The 24,836-nt window shown below is 42.1% G+C and overlaps 1 protein-coding gene across 1 annotated transcript; it reads right to left on the reverse strand.

The window, feature by feature from the left end:
- Positions 1–5,173: 5,173 nt before the first annotated feature.
- On the reverse strand, positions 5,174–23,039 carry LOC110528941 (RNA-binding protein Raly-like). The gene is made up of 6 exons (XM_090240578.1): positions 22,778–23,039; positions 9,228–9,275; positions 8,937–9,009; positions 8,165–8,212; positions 5,929–6,097; positions 5,174–5,576 (listed from the first exon to the last, which is right to left on the reverse strand). Exons 1-6 carry the CDS (start codon positions 23,031–23,033, stop codon positions 5,463–5,465), a joined length of 708 nt encoding a protein of 235 aa, XP_090096704.1. The 5' UTR covers positions 23,034–23,039; the 3' UTR covers positions 5,174–5,462.
- Positions 23,040–24,836: the final 1,797 nt, after the last annotated feature.

The raw sequence follows: 24,836 nt of genomic DNA on the forward strand, positions 1-24,836 counted from the left end.
ACCTACAAAGGTGGTAATATCCGATTCCATGTACTTTTTGGCTGTTCTGACTGCAGGAAAAGAACAGATTCCAATCGGATATGCAATTATTTTTTTTTTCAGTCACTTTAAACTGCCAAGTCACTATTTCAGGGCCAGGGTGTTCTCTGCCTCCCTCTGTGTTTCTCTTTTTGTCTGTCCTAGTTAACAGGTTGTTAGACTTGGCCTTAGCTGGTGAAACCTGGAAGGAAACACACACACTTACTTTTTCTCTGAGAATCTTTGTTTACAGGATCTTTGTTTACCTGGCTCTACATCTCTGAAACAACACACTCCCAATGCTATTGTGTATATTTATGCATTTAGATTCTCTACTCTATTAAACTTTTAAATGGATGATTTTGTCTGATTTAATTTCCATGATCTAGATCCATCAAACTCATCTCTGGACCTTGAAGCCAGTTCCACTGCATTTTTTCATTGTTTCCTACTAACCAGGGACGTACAAAAACTGGAAAATATACTAGTGAAACTGTCACTCTGTTTATTCTCAAATTAAAACACTGTATACATGGGGCTACAACATAATGGATGCAGCCATAACAGGTGATGAATAAATTGTGTGTGATTTTTTGGAAATGGTGTAGGAATTCATACCCAGTCTCTCTTATACATATTTGTCTTTCACCTGAGTCGTGAAGTGTAATAACACTTCAATGACAGGTAATATAGCCTACAGCAGTGCTTCCAAACCCTCTCAGGGACCACCAGGAATGTCACATTTTTTGCATCCGTAAACTGGCACACCTGATTCAATTAGTCAACTATCACCAAGCCCTTCCTTGACTAATTGTCAGTTCAGTGCTTCAACAAATATGTTAAATGTCTGGTGGTACCCAAGGAGAGGGTTGGAAAGCAATGCCCTACAGTGTAATCTAAATGTCCTTTCATAGTAGTGTTATTGTAAGTCTTTAAAATCAGTTGTGGTAATTTTTTTGATGTCTTATTTTTTCACCCGAGTAGGTTGCTTTTTTTTTTATGCAACCCCCCCCCCCCCCCCAACAAAACTGAAATATCACACCTACATAAGTATTCATACCCTTTACTCAGTACTTTGTTGAAGCACCCTTGCCAGCAATTACTGCCTTGAATCGTCTTCGGTATGACACAAGCTTGGCACACGTGTTGTTGGGGAGTTTCTCCCATTCTTCTCTACAGATACTCTCAAGCTCTGTCAGGTTGGATGGGGAGCGTTGCTGCACAGCTATTTTCAGGTCTCTCCAGAGATGTTAGATCGGGATCAAGTCCGGACTCTGGCTGGGCCACTCAAGGACATTCAGAAACTTGTCCCAAAGCCACTCCTGTGTTGTCTTGGCTGTGTGCTTAGGGTCGTTGTCCTGTTGGAAGGTGAACCTTTGCCCCAGTTGGAGGTCCTGAGTGCTCTGGAGCAGGTTTTCATCAAGGATCTCTCTGTACTTTGCTCCGTTCATCTTTCCCTCAAACCTAACTAGTCTCCCAGTCCCTGCCGCTGAAAAACATCCCCACAGCATGATGCTGCCACCACAATACTTAATCGTAGGGATGCTGCCAGGTTTCCTCCAGACGTGATGCTTGGCATTCAGGCCAAAGAGTTTTATCTTGGTTTCATCAGACCAGAGAATCTTGTTTCTCATGGTCTGAGAGTCTTTAGGTGCCTTTTGGTAAACTCCTAGCTGGCTGTCATGTGCCTTTTTACTGAGGAGTGGCTTTCGTCTGGCCACTCTATCATAAAGGCCTGATTGGTTGAGAGCTGCAGAGATAGTTGTCCTTCAGGAAGGTTCTCCCATCTCCACAGAGGAACTCTGGAGCTCTGTCAGAGTGACCATCGGGTTCTTGGTCACCTCCCTGACCAAGACCCTTCTCCCCCGAGTGACTCAGTTTGGCTGGGTGGCCAGCTCTAGGAAGAGTCTTGGTGGTTCCACACTACTTCCATTTAAGAATGGGGAACTTGGGGAACTTGAATGGGGTCCCGAGTGGCGCAGCAGTCTAAGGCACTGCATCTCAGTGCAAGAGGCAGTCCCTGGTCCCTGGTCCCCACAGTCCCTGGTTCAGATCCAGGCTGTATCACATCCGGCCTTGATTGGGAGTCCCACAGGGCGGCACTCAATTGGCCCAGCGTTGTCCAGATTTGGCCAGGGTAGGCCATCATCGTAAATAATATTTTTTTTCTTAACTGACTTGCCTTGTTAAATAAAAGGTAAAAAAATATATATAATATATCATAATAATAATAATATAAAAAATGGAGCAGACATTTTTTGGTACCCTTCCCCCCTCGACACAATCCTGTCTCGGACAATTCCTTCAACCTCATGGCTTGGTTTTTGCTCTGACATGCACTGTCAACTGTGGGACCTTATATACAGGTGTGTTCCTTTCCAAATCATGTCCAATCAATTGAATTTACCACAAGTGGACTCAAATCCAGTTGTCGAAACGTCAGGGACGATCAATGGAAACAGGATGCACCTTAGCTCAATTTCGAGTCTCATAGCAAAGGATCTGAATGTACTTATGTAAATATGGTATGTTTATTTTTTGAATACATTTACAAAAATGTAAATGTAACGTAGTAAAATGTGGAAAAAGTCAAGGGGTCTGAATAATAGTACAGCAGATGAGTCGCAGATTGAATTCCATTGAAATGAATGGACTTCCACCAGAACACATAAAGTTTACTAAAAGCTGTGTGCATGCTGTGTTAGCCTTCTGTTTTACGCATGTTACACTTCTGCCGCATGGCGGCGACTTTTGGCGAGTGGTCGTTGGCTATTGATAATACAACCCAGTAGAAAATGGGGGATTTCATAGCAAACTGAAGTTTGTATCCCCTTGTAATAGTAGACAGCACTTAGGCAGTAACTGTGAAAGCGTGTTAATTCTCTGCTATGAGAAAGAACTGGTGATTTGCGCTCACCTGAGGTAGTGTGGTGGCACCCTCTGGTGGCGTCAGAGAGCCATTTTTATCGAATTAACATGGCCCTGTGCCCCTAGTTTCAAGGGGACAAAGAGTGATATATACTGAACAGAAATATAAATGTAACATGTAAAGTGTTGGTTTCATGAGCTGAAATAAAAGATGCCAGAATTCTATACGCACAAAAAGCTTCTCAAATCTTGTGCACAAATTTGTTTACATCCCTGTTAGTGAGCATTTCTCCTTTGCCGAGATAATCCATAATCCAGGTGTGGCATATCAAGAAGCTGATTAAACAGCACAATCATTACACAGGGGCACCTTGTGCTAGGGACAATAAAAGGCCACTAAAATGTGCAGTTGTCGCACAATACAATGCCACAGATGTCTCAAGTTTCGAGGGAGCGTGCAATTGGCATGCTGACTGCAGGAATATCCTTTAGAGCTGTTGCCAGAGAATTTAATGTTATTTTCTCTACCATAGCAGCACGTCCAACCAGCCTCAACCGCGAGCGGTTTGGATAGCTGAAGTGAGCACAGTGTATGAATGCTATAGCTGTGAGGCTAGTGTAGGCATTAGCTAGTTAGCAAGTACCTCGTTAGGCTAGGGTAAGTTTTAGCTAGCACAGTGCTAGGCGAAGGGTGCGTTGTTCGACTTCGGTTTAAAGTCTCCCACGACCGTAATGCCGTGAGGCTAAACTGGTCAGTCAAATCAAACGCATGAACGTAGGTTGAACTAAACGAGAGAATGGAACTTGCCATACTACTGTCTGGGCAGGTAGGCAACTCGTTTCTTAGTTATCTAGCCTTTCTTATGCAACTGTATGTGCAGGTAGGAATGCTCGTGTGATTAGCAACACTATCGACAGGAGCAGAGGTCCTACATTTGGCAATGTTAACCTCACAGGTCCCTTGAGAACAGTTCAGTAGGAAGACAGCCATTTAGTTTTGTTGAGGAGACCTTCAGGAGAGTAGTGATCTCTTCCACAAGGAAGAGGTGAGAATGACCAGAGGAGGGGGTAGTGGTGCCTTATAAGTAGGCGAGGGGCTCACCTCATTCGCTCACTCAACTGGTCTGCCTCCAACAGATGATGTGCGATTGGTTCTTCGAGCCGTCAGTGATATGCTGAGCAAATCCCGTAGTGAGACAATGATATGTGTATTTGAATTAGTACCCTGAGAAAGTAAAGCCATTCTAGAAAACCCAGAACCTTCTCACTTGACACATGCGCCTTAACCTCTGGGGCTACTTTTGTAGGTTGTACATTAAACATTTCATGTGCTAAAGTCATGAAACCAGTGAGTTAAGTGAACAAAAATCTGTTTCTGGTATATTTTCTCCACTGTTTCGCAATGTGATTTAATGGGTCCCAAAAAAGCTTGAGGTATTGCATCTGCTCTCAATGGAACACTTTAACTAGGTACTATTTGTCCAGACATCATTGACAAGTCTACTTGAAAACCAAAAGTGTGGTACACACAGCAGATTAATAACTGACAAACATACATATGATTAGTTAGGACTTAGAGCTGCTCTGAAGTAAACCCCGAAACAACTGATCCAAGGTTAGTTGTGTTTCACATCGATACGGTTTGGCTTAACAATTTAGGAAGGGAATACTGATCCTAAATCTCTGGTTAGAGGCCACGCCTGGTCAGAGACAGAGGAGCACTGAATTTATGACCTGTGTGTGTGTGTGTGTTTGAGAGAGAAAGAGAGGAGTACAGCTGGCACAGCCTACAGGACCATAAACCCAGTGCGAATGACAGTTCATATAACAAACAGATCTTCGTCCCAAATGGCACCCTATTTCCAATGGGCTCTGGTCAAAGGTAGTGCCTTATATGGTGCCATTTGGGATGCAGACCAGGACCTCGCTGACTCGCACCTTTACTCACTGTTAACAGAATATGATCTGTGGAGGGTCAATTTATTTAGAAAAGGTGCTTATAAAGGTGTCTCACATTATATGAAAAATAATGCGGGGGCTGTTGGTGCAATAAAGTAGTCTGTGACAGGAGAGAGAAAATAGATGTTCTTCTTTGGTCACAGCAAGGAGATAATCAATGGCTGATTGTGTCATTCTGCCACCTACTGGACAGTGGCCATCAAGGGAGAGTGGGAAACTATACAATCTGCATACCAGAGGCAGCCTTGTAATAATAACTCAAATGAATTAATATTACACTAATTAAGGTTATTGACTCAGTCTGATTTTCTTGGCTGCTTCTGTAAGAGTTTATATTGGGCCTATCTTGGCCCTTTTTGTTTTTGGGGGTTGATTAAGCTGTATTAAACTGTTAAACTCAACTCACACTTCAAGTTCTATTTGGCTGCAAGGACCTGCCATTTTTCACAGTGTTGGGGGTTCAATTGAGTTCTCTACCCTACTTTCTGTATCTTCCTGTAAAGGTGTTTTCACATAATTGTTTTACCTTTTGTTGACTCCACCCTGATAAAGAGTGCTCTTTGTAAAGTTGTAGTCTGTAGAGTTGTATTTTTCTTGTGGCCTGATGGAGATGGAACTCACCCCGCGGCAAAGTGTTTGTCTTCTGTGATCTGTTCCACTCGGCCGAGCAGCGCATCAATGTTGAACTTGAACTGAGTCAGCTCTGATTGGATTGCCTGTAGCTCGTTGAGCTCACCGTAACAGACAACACCAGAATAGAGATATAAAGAGAGAGAAGGGGGTCAGCAAAGAAGAGTCATTTAAGTTTGAGATCCACCCAGACATTTATTGCAGCATGGAACCGAATCAAGAGAAGACTGCTGTGTATGGTAACAACACTGCAAAGCGCGATTGCTCGAAACAATAACATGTACTCATCCCAACAAATGATATTCATTCATCTTAGAATTTACTGTTTAAAAGCAAATATAACATTTTAGATGAAAAGAGATTGCTATGGATTCGTTCAAGTTCAACCGAGCCATTTTAGTTCAGAACTTTGCTTAAAGACATCTTATTGGGTAAATTGTTGATATAAAGCGCCTGCAGGAACTTACACTTCTGCTTGATGCTGCTAGGGAGGAGTGATGTGCGTGCCAACAGCTTGGCGGGCAAATAGTTGACCTGACGCACCAGGGGCATGGCCATGTGAGGCCACTTAACTGGCACTATGCGAGGCACTGGCGACACTCTGCCCCTGTACTCAAACAGCCTACAGAGGGAAAGAGAGAGGGTACACAGCCTTTGGTGGATGGATATTGATAATGTACATTTCTGTATTGAGTTATGACAGTACAGAGGTAATAGTCCTTTATTTATTTTTTTAATTAAGCCGTTTTTGGGGGTTCTAAATTGACATTGAATTGTTTTTAGATGGTTATACTATAGATTTAGAATTCCTTTTAGGTATCCAAAAAATATTTGATCAAATATTGAATTTGGCCTTTACTACAGACCAGAGAAACACATTGAATAACACATTCATAAATGGCAAAAAAGACAGTCAAGAAATGAAAAACAAGGTTTTGAAGTGTTTGTCCTATATCTACGAGATATAAGAAAGCTCGGGAAATATAAATCTAGATTTTTTTGCATGTATTTAATCCCTTGCATGTATTTAATCCCTAGGCACAAAACTACCTTCATACTTCCATTCATTTTTTAAACTGGTGCCGGTTACCTTCAGATGGGCTCCGTGACACTTGTGATGGTCATAAAGCCAAACAGAGAACACCTTTGTGTTTTGAGAAACTTCCTTTTCCACATTGGGATCACATTAGTTTAGCTCAAATGGTTTGGATGCTACAAACAGAAGTTGGCACATTGACGGTACTGACTTCAGACAAGTCCCCTGACACTTGTGAAGTTCGTAATGCAAAACGGAGACCACCATGGTGTTCGTGAGAGTCTCCCCTTTCCATAATAGTTTTTTAGGTCAAACTGTTCGGACGCTACAGGCGTTTTCACGAGAAAGACTGATTTTCGGGATGTCACATGGTATGACAAACACCGCTATAGCTCTGCCATCTTTCACCATAGATGCGGAAGTGCAACATTGGCGGATAAGGTGGATTGAGACGCATTCAATGCAAAAAAATATCTCTAGCTTGAACTGACGGATTTGGATGGGGATTTTTTATTATGTTACCTAGATTGATGCACCAGTGCACCAATCGACTCGAGGGTGTTAAAAAGGTATTGACATGCCTGAAACATTGAAAGGGCCAACTGAGGTAAAGCACTACCTTCTTACACACAGAAGTTGTACACCATCTACAGTACACCATATTGTATCTACAGTATCATGGACTGTGGGTGTTGAATACATCTTATGGAGTTTGAGATAATTATATTGCCTTTAAGGGGTATGTGTGTCCATTGTTCAGTAGAAAAATAAACCTACCTCTGAAAAGGATTTAGAGGAAACTATTCTGCTTTCTCTGGTGTGTTGTGAATGAAATAAAGTAAGAGGCTGAGGCTATTGCCTCGGCTTCAAAGCGATATCTGCCGTCCAGACAGAGAGCAAGTTCGTTGGTTGCGTCAGCGGCTCCATGAAGACTAGGGGTTTTGAAGATCACTTGAAAGCAGAAGGGCGATTAAATTATTGGGTGTATCTCTCTGTAATATATTGATCCCAGTCAAAGGCAGCCTCTGACAGCCGTAACTCAGATTTGGACATCACAGAGAGGGTATAAATAAACTCCTCTGGATGGCTGAAATGTGTTCCTCATCTGGATATTATGTTCAGACATCTGCAAACACAGGCATCCAGCGGAGAGCACCAGCGGGGCTTCTATAGCCACTGAAATGGGAACGGCCAAGAGAGGAGGCGGACACTGCCAAAGTTTGCTCGGCACAGGCCATGTTGTGAAACAAAAGCTTGACTTAACAGCTGGGTGAGCGTTACTTATGGGAACAAGTTTTGACATCTTTCAGTAATGATGAGTTGAGAATAAAAGGCAACAACATCTTCCACTGCTCAGAAAAAAAGTCCCATGAAAGTAAATATATAGTTTATAGTCTTTGATCAATGACATTAATGGTTTGCACCCTCACAAAATAAATTAATTGTGTCTGTATGACTGCATTATAATGCCATCACTGACTGATTTTTTTGGAGATTGCAAAACGATTAATGTCACTGATGAAAGAATATGATCTCTTTATTTACTTTACTGTGAATGTTTGCCATTGCAAAATCATTCTCTCTTTCTCATTGCTGGATGATGTGCAATGTAGAGTTACACCGAAAGTGTATTTACAGGCGTAATCCACTCACCTGTCATAGAATTCATCTCTGTAGTAGTCATTATCAAAGTCACAGCCACTGAAAGAAACCAAAAAATATCTACACAACATTATAATGTTCTGGAATGACATTGAGCATCAATAGTCTCCTCAGTTCCCAAATTCCTCTCCCTCATGTGCACTGACCTCAGAAAAAAAGACAGGTCAAAGCAGTACAGCAAAAATCCCACTATCAAGTTCTATCTGATCGGTGTAGAAGAAGGATAGGAAATGAGTAAAGGAATTATCAGCAACTATTGAGACTTGAGATTGACCACTTATTCCTGCCCCCTCCGTTCCATGAAGCCTTAATAGTCCAAATGTGTATTCATACGTACAGCAGTGTTCTAGAATATTGAACCGTTGGCTTTCATACTTTTCAAATTCTCAGTGCAGCTCAAGCAATTTCTTCAACTGTCAACACATTCAAATGAATAGAGCTGCATTGGTTGGGAATTGTGGGGAGGTATACAGAGCCACATAGCTATGTCACAACAGAATGCCGGACTATTGCGGCTCTGAGTCTGTGCACATGATTTACGCTTTACACCTTATAGAGTACACTCAGAAAAAAGGTGCAATCTAGAACCCAAAAGGGTTCTTCAACTGTCCAAATTTGAGATCCCTTTGAAGAACACTTGTTGGTTCCGTTTTGGGTTTGTGTAGAACACTTTCTACAGAGGGTTCTACATGGAACCCAAAATAGTTCTACATGGAACCAAAAAGAGTTTTTACCTGGAACCAAAAAGGGTCCTCCTATGTACCTGTAGAGACCAGCGGCAAACCTCTTCCGTCCTCTGGGTCTGTTGGGCTTGGGCTCCTCCGCCATGTTGATGTCTGAGGTTGAACAAAGAATGTTACAGAGAAATTTAGAGAAATTGACTAAAAAGGGGAAAGTGTCACAAGTTTCATCTATATCAACCTTGCCCTCTGGGTCTGTTGGGCTTGGGCTCCCCCGCCATGTTGATGTCTGAGGTAGAACAAAGAATGTTACAGAGAAATTGAGAGAAATTGACTAAAAAGGGGAAAGTGTCACAAGTTTCATCTATATCAACCTTGCCCTCTGGGTCTGTTGGGCTTGGGCTCCCCTGCCATGTTGATGTCTGAGGAAGAACAAAGAATGTTACAGAGAAATTGAGAGAAATTGACTAAAAAGGGGAAAGTGTCACAAGTTTCATCTATATCAACCTTGCCCTCTGGGTCTGTTGGGCTTGGGCTCCCCCGCCTTGTTGATGTCTGAGGAGGAGTGGAGAAAGGGGGTGTTACAGAGAAATAGAGAGAGATGCTTTTTTAAAAATCAATCTCTCAATAATCTAACGCCTACTTCACTTAAAATATACAGTGCATTTGGAAAGTATTCAGACCTCTTGAATTTTGTGACGTTACAGCCCTATTCTAAAACGTTATTAAATACCCCATCATGACAAAGCAGAAACAGGTTAACTAATTTTAGCACATTTATAAAAAAGACTGAAATATTACAATTACGTAAATATTCAGACAGGGCAAGGAAACCCATATTTAGAAACCCATTTTTAGTTAGTAAATATGGGTTTCCTTACACTGTATGCAGTCTATGGACAACATAAGACAAAGCAGTGGTTTTGTTTACCTGGACACGATCTCCAAATGCTTATTTTTTAGCATTTGTGGAACAAATCCAATACAAGCCCTGATATTAGCTTTTGGAGACAGTTGTCAGATAAACAAACTCAAAGCATTGATTGCTGTCATACCTTGTCCATAGACTGCTTACAGAAACCAATATGTCATTTTGTAATTTGGGTGAACTTTAATATTACATCAAACATAGACAATATGAGAAGGATATGAGGTTTCTGTTACAGGTGTTACTGCTGCAGTATTATGTCTGACATTCGGGGGTCAGGTAAAGGTGAATCAACATAAAGGGCCCAATGGAAACACACCACATAACAAGAATATCTGGACCACACCCTTTGATCGCTGCATTGAACCTAGCCATAACACAAAAGGGAGCCCATGGGGGAGGGGAGGCTGATTCTAGATCTGTCCAGTACCAAGCCACAACAGGGCAAAATGAAAGCCTGACAACAACCCTAATGTTTGTGCAGACCTACCATCTCCACCAGAGGGAGGTGTGAAACCATGATACGCCTTTCTCTGCCCCTCTGCCTTCTGAAAGTATTCTCTTTTTCCACATTTTGTCATGTTACAGCCTGAATTTAAAATACGTTACATTTAGATGTGTCACTGGCTCACACATAATACCCCATAATGTCAAAGTGGAATTATGTTTGTAGACATATGTAGAAACATTTTTACAAATTAATTAAAAATGAAAAGCTGAAATGTCTTTAAGTGAAAAAGTATTCAACCCCTTTGTTATGGCAAGCCTAAATAAGTTCAGGAGTAAACATATGCTTAACAAGCCACATGAGTTGCATGGACTCTGTGTGCAATAGTGTTTTAACGTGATTTTTTAATGACTACCTCACCTCTGTTCCCAACATATACAATTATCTGTCAGTCAAGCAATGAAGTTCACACACAGATTCAACCACAAGGGAGGTTTTCCAATGCCTCACAAAGGGCACCTACTGGTAGATGGGTAAAAATTAACTATCCCTTTGAGCACAGTGAAGTTATTAATTACACTTTGGATGGTGTATCCGTACCCCCAGTCACTTCAAATATAGTGTGTTCGGAAAGTATTCAGACCTCTTGAATTTTGTGACGTTACAGCCTTATTCTAAAAAGGGAATAAATACCCCATCATGACAAAGCAAAAACAGGTTAAGAAATATTAGCGCATTTATAAAAAGACTGAAATATTACATTTACATAAATATTCAGACTCTTTACTCAGTACTTTGAAGAAGCACTTTGGCAGCGATTACAGCCTCGAGTCTTCTTTGATATGACGCTACAAGCTTGGCACACCTGTATTTGGGGAATTTCTCCCATTATCCTCTGCAGATCCTCTCAAGCTCTATAAGGTTGTGTAACCGATGTGAAATTGCTAGCTAGTTAGCGGGGTGCGCGCTAATAGTGTTTCAATCGGTGACGTCACTCGCTCGGAGACCTTGAAGTAGTTGTTCCTTGGTGGAGCGATAGGTAACGATGCTTCGTGGGAGGTAGTTGTTGATGTATGCAGAGGGTCCCTGGTTTGAGCCCAGGTTGTGGCGAGGAGAAGGACGGAAGCTACACTGTTACAGTTGGATGGGGAGCGTTGCTGCACAGCCATTTTTAGGTCTCTGCAGAGATGTTGGATCGGGTTCTAGTCTGGGTTCTGGCTGGGCCACTCAAGGACATTCAGAGACCTGTCCCGAAGCCGCTCCTGCTTTGTCTAGACTGTGTGCTTAGGGTCGTTGTCCTGTCGGAAGGTGAACCTTTATCACAATCTGAGGTCCAGAGCGCTCTGGAACAGGTTTTCATCAAGGATCTCTGTGTACTTCGCTCCGTTCATCTTTTCCTCAATCCTGATTAGTCTCCCAGTCCCTGCTGCTGAAAAACATCCCCAGAGTATGATGCTGCCACCACCATGTTTCACCGTTGGGATGCTGCCAGGTTTCCTCAAGACATGTCGCTTGGCATTCAGGCCAAAGAGTTCAATCTTGGTTTCATCAGACCAGAGAATCTTGATTCACATGGTCTGAGAGTCTTTAGGTCACTTTTGGCAAACTCCGAGCAGGTTGTCTTATGTATTTTACTGAGGAGCGGCTTTTGTCTGGCCACTCCACCATAAAGGCCTGATTGGTGGAGTGCTGCAAAGATAGTTGTCCTTCTGGAAGGTTCTCCCATCTCTACAGAGGAACAGTGGAGCTCTGTCAGAGTGACCGTCGGGTTCTTGGTCACCTCCCTAACCAAGGCCCTTCTCCCCTGATTGCTCAGTTTGGCCGACCGGTCAGCTCTAGGAAGAGTCTTGGTGGTTCCAACCTTCTTCCATTTAAGAATGATGGAGGCCACTGTGTTCTTGGGGACCTTCAATCCTGCAGAAATGTTTTGGTGCCCTTCCCCAGATCTGTTTTGGTGCCCTTTCCCACATTTCCTTCAACCTCATTGCTTGGTTTTTGCTCTGACATGTGCTGTCAACTGTGGGACCTTATATAGAGAGATGTGCCTTTCCAAATCATGTCCAATCAATTGAATTTATAACAGGTGGACTCCAATCAACTTGTAGAAACATCTCAAGGATGATCAATGGAAACAGGATGCACCTGAGCTCAATTTTGAGTCTCATAGCAAAGGATCTGAATACTTATGTAAATAAGGTATCTGTTTTTATATATAAATACATTTGCAAACATTTCTAAAAACCTGTTTTTGCAGTATTGGGTATTGTGTGTAGATTGATGAGGAAAGAATATAATTGAATCAATTTTAGAATAAGGCTGTAACATAACAAAATGTGGAAAAAGTCAAGGGGTCTGAATACTTTCCAAATGCACTGTACAGGCATCTCTCCTAACTCAGTTGCCGGAGAGGAAGGAAACTGCTCAGGGATTTCACCATGAGACCAATTGTGACTTTAAAACAGTTTAATGGGATGGATCAACAACATTGTAGTACTCACAATACTAACCAAATGACAGTGAAAAAAGGAAGCCTGTAGAGAATCAAAATAGAAAAAATTATATATCCTGTTTGCAATAAGACACTAAAGTAAAACTGCCAAAAAGGTTGCAAAGAATGTAACTTTACGTCCTGAATACAAAGTGTTATGTTCGGGGCAAAGCCAACACATCACCTAGTACCACTCTTCCTATTTCAAATCCAACACATCACCTACTGTAGTACCACTGTTCATATTTTGAAGCATGTTTGTGGCTGCATCATGTTATGGATATGCTTGTCATCGGCAAGGACTACAGAGGTTATTTGGATTTTAAAAAATGGAATAGAGCTAAACACAGGCAAAATCCTAGGGGAAAACCTGGTTCAGTCTGCTTTCCACCACTGGGAGACAAATTCAGCAGGACAATAACCTAAAACACAAAGCCAAAAATACACTGGAGTTGCTTACCAAGATGACATTTGAATTAAAATGGTCTTAAACATCTATGGCAAGATTTGGCTATCTAGCAATGATCAACAACCAACTTGACAGAGCTTGAATAATATTTTTCATAATAATGTGTAAACAATGTTCAATCCCGGTATGCAAAGCTCTTAGAGAGACTTACCCAGAAAGACTCACAGCTGTAATCGTTGTTTAAAGGTCATTAACATGTATACATATGTTAATACTTATTCATGTAAATGAGCCATTTCTGAATTTCATTTTCAATAAATGTGCAAACATTTTTTTAAATGTGTTCACTTTGTCATTTTGGGGGATTGTGTGTAGATCATGCGTGAGAAACAAAATATACTTAATACATTTTAAATTCAGGCTGTAACAACAAAATGTGGAATAAGTCAAGGATATGAATACTTTCTGAAGGCACTGTAGCTAACGCTAGCATCAGTGCTCTAAGTCTTAGCTGTCACTGGAGCCTATGGACACTGTCACCTCCAGTTTGAGCACCAGGCCTCTTGTTTGTGTTCTCTGGGCACGCCCACTGTGGGGGCTTAGGGCTGAGGCAGTGAGGAGTACGCTAGGGCATCGCTCCACACTGAAAGCCTATTAACTTGACGTGAAAGAGCTGTGTGTATTTTTTCCCCCTGTTTAAATAAAGGTGTGTGTGTTTATGTATGAGCATGTGTTTATGAGTAGGTGTGTGCCTACTCATAAACAGCACGTCAGTAAGTGTATATGTTTTACATTTTCAGTCATTTAGCAGATGCTTTTATCCAGAGCAACTTGTGTGTGCATACATTCCTCTCAGTGGTCCCTCATGGGAATTGAACCCACAACCCTGGCATTGCAAACACCATGCTCTCCTAACTGAGCCACACAGGACCCCTGAAGATTTCTAAACTGCGTTTTAAAACTTTTAAAATTAATGAAGTAATATAATCTCTATTGTTCTCTGTAAAATGTTCAACGTTGATTGTATGAATCTGAAGCTTGTTTATTGAATTACGTTGTTAGATGTTAAAATGATCACATTGTGGCGAAATCTGCACGGAGCCTTCACCGTGCACTGCCACTTTAAGAGCGCATGAGCAGTAAGGAAGGAGGAAATGAAGAGAGCTCATTCAGCTCTTTGGGGAGGAGCTCTTTGGTGGCGCGACAGTTTGTGTGTGCTGTGTTGCAGAAGTTTTGTTTGTTTTCAGCGTGTGTAGTTTATAGAGTATTTAACTCAATCATCTGTGTAATCGCTCTAGGTCGTGGTTGTTTTCGTTTGGGACCACGCCCGTTATGGATCGCATGGATTAGTAGCAACATTGTTGCGAAGCTTTAACATACAAACCAACAAACCATCGGACAGTCAGACAGTACACCTGCACACCTGAAGACCACAGCTAAGATCTCTCTTGTTCTCTTTCTCTTTTTCTCTTCCCTCTATCGTTCCAGTGCTTTACCCTGCAACAGACTCTCTATTTTCCAATGCACTTCCCATTGAAGTTCATTAGAGCTGGACTATTATTGCCCTGCCAGAAGTATTTGGACATTTTAGTTAAAAGGGAGGTTGCTTGCAAGTTGTGTATTGTTATGTGAACTGTATTGAGGTGTACTAATGACATGTGGCCGAGAAGACTGTGGACATTTTTAAGGCCTTTGTTGTGTCGATGAACACCCCCCACATTCATACCCTCTGCACTCATCCACTAGAAAATAATACAGATTATTGCAAATCCTATGTTGATGACTGGGTTCGTTCTTGTATGAAGTTGCTGTTGAATTGCTCTGCCATTATTAGTATTAGTATTATTGTATGAGGTATTCTTGTTTGGGTTACCCCTGTGCTGTGATGTGGGTTTTATATGGTGTGTATTCTTTTTTCTCTCCACTGGCTATCTGGTAAACCGGCTACCCTCTAGGCAGTCTCTTCTGCTGATGTGTGTGGGTCTGGTAGTGGTACTCTCTCTATTCTACTCTTTTCCTTTCGGCATGGTTAATACCTGCCTGGCGCCCGAACAAAATCTTTCTTTACCCCTCTCTAATAAATACCGCTACAGAATTGGCACCCGAACAGGGACTTGAAGAGAAACACCCATGACACCATCCACACAAGGTTGAATCATGTCTTTTGTTGGAACCCCATACTGTGTCAATGTGGACACACCTGATGGTAATCATGTTCGGGATTCTTTCATTGTGGAAGGACTCGATGAACTAATGGAGTTGGATAGCACTGAACCTAATCCCCAGGTTTCTGGCTCACCTATAACATCTCCACCATTACCCTCCCCTCAAACCCTTCCGGTTACCCTGTCCAGAGAGACTGGGAGAGGTGTCTCTGTGATCACTGGACAACTGGAACATCAATGGACACACACCAATCATAGTTTGACAATGCAGGAGAATGCCATTCGCAAACTCAGTGAATGTGTGGAGGCTCATCAGACAGATGTGCAGCGGAGGTTGGATTACCTTCCCTGTCAAATGGAGGAAAACCAACAACAAATTGTTCAGAGACAGAAATATTTACAAGATTCCCTGAAGCAGGATATTCAAGGCAAACTGCACCGGTTCAAAACACAAATTGAAACTAACCATCATCAAGTCATAATCTTTCTTGAGGAGGAACAAAAACAGAGAGCAGAGGAGTCAGCCTCTGTGGTGAAGGGAGTGTGTTCTTATCTGAAGGAAATTATGGAGGACATGAAGAACTCTCTCACAGGGGAACTACGATTTTTGATTGAACAGACTCAAAAGGACACTGTTAATGAGATGGAAAAAGCACAGAAGGCCATAGACCTTCAACTGGAAGGGCTGCACCAGGAGGTAATGCAGTGCTTTTCCCTTCTGGACAAATCTTCTGCACCTCCCTCAGGTTTTACCTCTGCCACTGGCTTGGCCAGTAATGGAATAGGAACAGGTAGCACTACAAAAACCCCTCTGAAGATACTGTTAAACAACAGAACTCCCGCTGCCACTGTCATGCCTCCTCTAGAGCGCTCCCTCCCTATTAAACTACTTTTCCCCACTTTTGGCAGTCCAGAAGATGATGTTGATCCACTGTTTTTCTTATCTAAGTGTAATGATTTTCTTTCTATCCGGCCCCTTACTGACTTGGAGGTTCTTGCCACCCTCCGCAGTGTTCTCCATGGTACAGCAAGAGACTGGTGGGAGATAGCCCGTGAACATGTGTCAACCTGGGAGGAGTTTCAAAAAATATTCCTCTTAGCCTTCATCTCAGAGGACTATGGGGATGAACTGGCGGAACGTGTTCGTAACAGAGTCCAGGGTGAAGCAGAGCCAATACGGGACTTTGCCTTCTCCTATTGAGTTCTATGTAGGAGATGGAAGGCTGACATTACTGAGCAGGAGATGGTCAAACTCCTTCTTAAGAACATGGTTCCCCGCCTTGCTAGTCAACTTCGAGAACGTGTGCAGAACGTGGATGATCTGGTGCGTCTTGGGACTCAGTTGGAGAAGGACTGGAAGCACCACCTCCAAACTAAAAACCCTGTTCACTCATCCCAGTACACCCATAACTCTCCTGAGGCTAAACCGTCTCAGATATTTGTACCCAAGATCCAGGACAATAGTCCAGTTATGTGTTGGAGGTGTAAAGTCCAACATCCTCCAGATTCTTGCCCGCTCTATGTCCAGCGTCAGGATTCAGGAAAAGGTCAGAAATGACCGAAGACTGAAAGTCTAGACAGGCGTGGTGGCTTGCATACAATTGGGTCAGCCTTAATGCCCACCATGAAGCCTTTAGACAGCACAGCTAGCGGTCTTATTCCTATTCCGCAACAACTATTGGTTCCTCTGACTGTTAGGAACTGGAGAGGGAAGGCCATAATCGACACAATCTTACACCCTGATGCAAGAGGCCCTGTGGCAGAACATGGCATTACCTCATGAGGAGCTACGAACATGGGAGGAGGGACCATTGTACTTGGCCAATGGAGAACCTACCACTCCCTTGGGCTGGATTAGTATAATAATAAAACTGCATGGTGAGACTATTAACCTTCCTGTGGCAAGTCTTGCAGATTCAAGCCTTGCATTTGCTGTAGTCCTTGGCCTAGACTTCCTGTTATTCAGTGGACTGACCATCTCGATGTCCGAACCCTCCTATCGGCTGCACTCTGACTATTCTCAGCCTCATCCATTTCAACCTGGTAATGCACTGATTTCAGGTTGGAGCCTGCTACATTATGCAGAGTCCGAACAAGGTCAAGTCAGAGACAGAGAAAATATAAAGAGACAATGACAAAAACATGTTCCACCAGTGAAGTCTGAGAACCTATCACCCTGATTACCGCCGTACCCCCCCCTTCTATCCGAGAGCAAAAGCAAACCTGATGCTGATTTCTACATCAAACAAGCGGTGCAACAGGCATGTCTGTCGGATGATGAAAGGTGGCAGCTATCCCAGATGTTGGACGTGAACAGTGAGGTCTGTACTCTTACACTCGGCCGTACAACCGTCTTCAAACACAAAATCTATACCCGGCATGAGGTCCCCATTAAGCAGCGTCCCTACAGGCTGTCCCCCGCCAAACTGGCAATTCTCAATGAACAGCTCAAAAGCATGTTGGAGAATGGAATTGTGGAACCTTCTTTTTCCAGATGGGCTTCTCCGGTTGTCCTGATTCCTAAGAAAGATGGTGGATATCGATTCTGTGTGGACTACAGGAAGCCGAATGCCATAACAGAAAGTGATGCCTACCCTCTACCAAACATAAATGACATACTGGAATCTCTGGCAGGAGCATCCATCTTTAGTAATCTGGATCTGAACAGTGGCTATTGGCAGGTGTCAATGGATCACGCTAGTCAGGACAAGACTGCCTTTGTCACCCCTGCTGGTTTGTACTCCTTCAAAGTCATGCCTTTTGGTTTGAAGAATGCTCCAGCAACCTTCCAAAGGTTGATGGAGACTGTCCTGGGAGATCTGAGGGTTAGAAATTGTCTTGTTTATCTGGATGACATCATAATCTACTCCTCCTCTGTTGCGGATCATCTGCAAGACATTCAGTCCGTCTTCGACAGACTAAAGGCTGCAGGTTTGACCTTGAACTTGAAGAAGTGTCGTTTCTGTCTGCCAGAACTCAAGTTCCTTGGTCATGTGGTTAATGCTGAAGGTATCCATGCAGATCCAGCCAAAGTTGCAGCCGTGCAGGAATTCCCAATTCCCACATCCCTCAAGGCTGTTCAGCGGTTTCTGGGTATGGCTGGATGGTACCACAGGTTTGTGCCTGACTTTTCAAAGGTAGCCGAACCCCTCAACCACCTTAAGAAGAAAGGTGTGAAATTCCAATGGACCCCTGCATGCCAAGGTGCATTTGAAGCACTCAAAAACAGTCTAATTACTCCTCCAGTGCTTGGACATCCTAACTTGAATGCTCATTTCATTGTGTACACGGATGCAAGTCAAACAGGACTTGGAGCAGTCTTGGCTCAACAAACAGGACTTGGAACAGAAGAAGTTCTTGCCTATGCAAGTCGCACCCTTAATTCAGCCGAGAGGAATTATTCAACGACTGAAAGGGACATTACCTATATTTTGGCAAAATAACACGTGTTTCATTGTCAAGTGTCAATCAGAAATAAATGGAGGACTCTTTTTTTCCTAGTATACACATTGCCATTGAGGATTTCCAGATTTAAAAGTATTTTACTGGGTGGGGATTCCTATGGGTTGTGAGTGATCAGCCAATGATCAGTCATTGTCTTCTTCAAAATTGGGTTGCCTATGGTTTGTAAACCAAATACTAAGGTAATATCCAGGTGCCAAGACCAATATTTATACAAGGACATTGGCCCCAAGATCCCGACCCAGTGAGATGAGACCATAGAGATGGATAGAGGACTCAACCTCTTTGTAACCCATTTTAGCCTGGACATTGCCAATGAAGGCTTCCACCATTCTAAAGTAGTCAGCTGGGTCAAGATTCCTATGGGTTGGGAGTAATCAGCCAATGATCAGAGCATTGTCTTCAAATTGGATGCTACGGTTTGTAAATTACTAAAACACCCCCCATCTAGTGGCCACAATAAATTAATGACAAGAATTGGTTCATGACTCCAGTACTGCAGGTGGAATTAAATCACCAAAATAAGATGTATGCATTAATCAAACACAACAAAATAAGAAAACTGACCACGGGCAGCGCCGTTGAGGCAGACGCCATAATGATGATCTCTCTAACTCTGTGGTTGAGACCATGACAAGTTAAAGACTGAATTTGTGGTCTTGAGTGGTCTCAAGACTAAGACCACTTGATCAAGAGGCCATGGGCCGTTTCTTCAATTGTATAAAACTCAAGTAGAGTAAACTTGAGCACAGTACAGTAAAAGTACATTACAGTATAGCACATTATAGATCTCTATGTAGTGGACAAATGGATGTAAATGTTTGGAATCTTGGAGGCTTGGAGCCCCCCTGCTGGCTATGCATCTCAATACTACACTTTTTCCTGAAGTGTGCACTTGTCTACTACCCACATGGTGCTCCTTTGTAGCTCAGTTGGTAAAGCTTGCAACTTTAAAATGTCGCAGCCTGTCCTGTAACAGACGCCATGATAGCCAGAAACAAAGATGAGACCTCATATATATTTGTGTCAATTGTTTTGGTTGTGATCGTTTCTGTTTGGACTTTAAAGAATCCCCAGAACTAACATATGGCTGGCTCTTTTTCATTTGGCCAGATGTACACCCCAGCAAAACATATTTTAGTCCCAAAAGCGTACTTTACATATTAGGAGTTTCGTAGTGACACTTCTTAAAAATACATGAAGATTTACCAACTTTCTACACACCATGCTGCAATGCTGGAGAGGGGTGCAATCCATCACCTGGTGATATTTGTAGGGGTGTGTCTTAAGGCACATTCATTCTACAGTCTATTGTTTGTAATAATTTTTTTTCTCACCCTTTTACATGATATTACAATCTTGTCTCATCAGTGCAACTCCCCAATGGGCTCGGGAGAAGTGAAGGTGAAGTCATGTGCCCTCTGAAACATGACCCGCCAAATCACGCTTCTTAACACCTGCTCGCTTATCCCGGAGCCAGCCGGTCAAATGTGTCAGAGGAAACACCATTTAACTGACGACCGAAGTCAGCCTGCAGGCACCCGGCCTGCCACAAGGAGTCGCTAGAGCACGATGAGCCAAGTAAAACCCCCCAAACTCTCCCCTTGCGCGACGCCCTATGGGACTCCCGGTTGGCTGTGATTACCTGTCCTGGCCAGGATCGAACCCTAGTCTATAGTGATGCTGACTTAGACCGCTGCGCCACTCGGGAGGCCCATTCTACAGTCGTTTAGTGTGTGTTTCCGTGGTGTACATCAAAAGATGGTACAGCATTCTTTTGAGTACGATGTTTGAAAATAAACAACTACTAATTAGATTAGTATATTTCGATGTAATAATAGAAAAATATTTTCTCTTGAAATAATATTGGTAAAAAATACAAAAATCATTAATTGCTTTATTTTCAAACAAAGTTTAGGAGTCAGGGTTTAGGACAGCCACCTCAACAGAAATAGGTGTATAAACAATGACTGTGTACTATATTAATTTAACAATATGTTTGTTATTGCCTTGGATTGAATTAGAACATATCATTATGTAAATAAATGTCCTATGTTTGGAGTGTGTTTTGAGAGTGGGACTGCAATTTGCACACTTCTGTAGAATCACCCATATAGGAAAATGCTTTTAGGGCTCTAGTTCCCTGACACTGACAGAGTCCAGTTGGGGCTCTGTGTAATGGGGGATGAAGCTGTACCAGACGACCAGTGTTGAATGATGCTCAGTGCAGTGCGGCCAGCGTTGTTATGAATACGAGTTGGAAGGAGGTTAACATCTGAGTTTCATTGAGATTAATGCTTTGATAACAAGCACCACTCTTCAAAGGGCTGATAAGGAATACGGAGAGTGCTGTAAGAGTGGTTCAGATACACACTGCTCATACCAAAAGCCCAACAGGTCTCTCTGCTCTCTCCCAGAGGCACACAGTGGTGGAAAAGTACCCAATTTTCATACTTGAGTAAAAGTAAAAGATACCTTAATAGAAAATGACTCAATTAAAAGTGAAAGTCACCCAGTAAAATAATACTTCAGTAAAAGTCTAAAAGTATTTGGTTTTAAATATACTTAAGTATCAAACGTAAATGTAATTTCTAAAATATACTTATGTATCAAAAGTAAAAGTGTAAATCATTTAAAATTCCTAATATAAAGCAAACCAAATGGTATTATTTAAAAAAAAAAAGGATGGCCTGGGGCATTGTCCAACATTCAGAAATCATTAAAAACAAAGCATGTGTTTAGGGAGTTCACCAGATCAGATGCAGTAGGTATGACCAGGAATGTTCTCTTGATAAGCGTGTGAATTAGATAATTTCCCTTGTCCTGTCAAAATGTAATGAGTACTTTTGTGTGTAATGGAAAATGTATGGAGTAAAAAGTATATATATTTTTTTTAGGAATGTAGTGAAGTAAACGTTTTCAAAAATATAAATAGTAAAGTACAGATACCCCCCAAAAAACAACTTAAGTAGTACTTTAACTTATTTTTACACCACTGGAGGCACATTATGCAAGACCAAAATAAAACAGGGCCAACCCGTTTAGTCATGGCTGCTGCATTCTACATGGGGTACATACTGTATCATAATGTCAAGAGTGGTTACTTGATTGATCTCCGCATGTGTGGTTCCCACCGTGAAGCATGGAGGAGGTGGTGTGATGGTGCTTTGCAGGTGACACTGTCGGCTCACTTAACCAGCATGGCTACCACAGCATTCTGCAGCGATACGCCATCCCATCTGGTTTGTGCTTAGTGAGACTATCATTTGTTTTTCAATAGGACAATGACCCAAAACACACCTCCATGCTGTGTAAGGGCTATTTGACAAAGGAGAGTGATTAAGTGCTGCATCAGATGACCTGCCTTCCACAATCATCCGACCCCAACACAATTGAGATGGTTTGGGATGTGTGGGAACTCTTTCAAGACTGTTGGAAAAGCATTCCTCATGAAGCTGGTTGAGAGAATACCAAGAGTGTGCAAAGCTGTCAAAGGCAGTGGATACTTTGAAGATTTGTTTGACAAATCTAAATATTTTGGTTACATGATTCCATGTGTTATTTCATAGTTTTGATGTCTTCACTATTATTCTACAAAAAAATAAAGGAAAACCCTTGAATGATTAGGTGTGTCCAAACGTTTGACTGGTACTGTATGTACTGTATGTCAAAAGCTGAGTTCCACGGCATTTGTTGTGTATGTTAGATGGTGCCAATCTTTCCCATTCATGTGCAATTAAGACCTGCAGATTTCTAAATAACAGATGCCGTGAAATATGTTCTAATCGACTTCAGATCCCTTTTAAGGTCTGAAAACTTCTGACGAACTTTGATTTTAGGGTCAACTATTTTATTAATTATCCCTCGACAGTGTCTGTTGACATATGCTGATCGGTTATTATCATGACATTATCATCATCATTACACTGAAATGTAATGGTAACACTTGCTACAGCTGAAACAAAAACATAGCCCTAGTATTCACTATTGAGATGAACGACAGAAGAACCCAAATAGGACTCACCCAGAGTCTGTCCCGCCATCACTCGTCCATTCTCCCCTATAACAGACCCACGGGCATGCCTCTCGCTGGCATACTGGACAAAGGCGTAGCCCTTGTGCACAGAGCAGCCCAGCACGCAGCCATATTTCAAGAAAATACTCTCCACATCCGACTTCTTCACCACGGCTGTGTTGAGGTTACCGATGAACACGTGTGAGTTGATGGACTTGGGGTCATTCTTGTTGGTGTCATTGCTGGTGTGAACCTTCAGAGACATCTTGGTTATGAACCTCAAAATATAACCTCAAAATATCTGCGAGGAGGGGGGAAAAGCATGATAAACATACATTTTGTAAGTTCCTTTTCTTGGGATGATTACCCACTAGGCACACCATGCAATTTCAACGTGGACAATTGGGTAATATTTGGGTGAGCAGTTGATCAATGAGATTACAACCTACAGGTAACTGCCAAAATAAAGGAAACACTTTATTAAATGTAAATGAGGGCCACAAAGTATATTGAAAACAGGTGAGATTACAGGTGTGATTCCTTAGTTAATTAAACAATTAACATCCCATCATGCTTAGGGTCATGTAGAAAAATGCCCAGCTGCCTATTACTTTGGCTCCCATGGCTATTCCATAATTTGGGAAGAGATACCAGTTACTTTGAAAGAGGGGTCTCAAAGGACCATAGGGGGTTTAATATATAGTGAGTTCTGAAAGTATTGGGTCAGTGACACGTGCATCTGTAACTTTCTCAGTCATCATTATTCACGATTCAATTAGGATTATCCGTAATCATGGTAGCATCCATATTAATGTAGAAGTGTTTAGAAACATATTCTATCCATATTTCCAATAAAAGTTACTCTAAAATAACACAATACATTATTTACCATAAACTTTTATTGAGCACAAAATAATCTGAAACACAACCAACAAATTTATAGAGTCAGAAGCTTGATGTAGTCATTGCGTGATGTGAATATCAGACCAAGTACTTAACTTTTTACTACTTTAATACACATAAGTGAATTTGTCCCAACACTTTTGGTCCCCTAAAATTGGGGACTATGTACAAAAAGTGCTGTAATTTCCAAACGGTTCTCCTGATATCGATGAAAATACCCTCAAATTAAAGCTGACAGTCTGCACTTTAAACTCATTGTCATTGTATAATTTCAAATCCAAAGTGCTGGAGTACAGAGTAAAAAACAAAATGTTACACGGTCCCAATACTTTTGGAGCTCACTGTAAGTGTGTAAGTGTGTGTGTGTGTGTGTGTGTGTGTCACAGTCACCAGATCTCAACTAAATTGAACACTTATGGGAGATTCTTGAGCAGCGCCTGAGACAGCCTTTTTGACCACCTTAAAACAAAACACCAACTCACAGACACTTGTAGAATCAATGTTAAGGCATTCTGACGGTTGGTGGTGGCCCAACGCCCTATTAAAGGTCCAATGTAGCCATTTTTATCTCAGTATCAACAATGAAGTACCTTACTGTGATTGTTAATTTTTTTGCCATTTGAATTGAAAACATTCTCAAACAATAATATCGCTAGGACTGTCTGGGAGTGGGGAAGGGAAAACCGAAAACTAGCTTTTATTGGCATAGAGGTTTGGAACTCTTTCTTATTGGTCTATTAATACTTCAAAGCCTAAGCCAATGGGGGGGGGTGTGTCATAGAGTCCTGTGAAACGAACAAAACCATCGTGTTCAGGAGAATCTCCCCTTTCCACAATGGGGTTTGTAGTTTGTAGCCCAAACGGTTGTGATGCTACAAACAGAAGTTGGTACATCTACGGTACGGACTTCAGACAAGTCCCCTGACACTTGTGGTGGTGGTAGACCTAAACAGAGACCACCACCGTGTTCATGAGAGTCACATTTTTCCATATTCGTTTTTGTGAGAAGACAGATTTTCAGGATGTCTCATGGTCTGACAAACACCGCTATAGCTTTGCCACCTTTCACCGCAGATGCGGATGTGGTGGCTGATGTGGTAGACTGAGACGCATCCAATGCAAAACTGATATCTCTATTTTAAACTGACAGATTTTTATGGGGATT

Source organism: Oncorhynchus mykiss, chromosome 7 (genome assembly GCF_057628025.1).
Source record: "Oncorhynchus mykiss isolate SJ-2025 chromosome 7, ASM5762802v1, whole genome shotgun sequence".
NCBI lineage: Eukaryota > Metazoa > Chordata > Actinopteri > Salmoniformes > Salmonidae > Oncorhynchus > Oncorhynchus mykiss.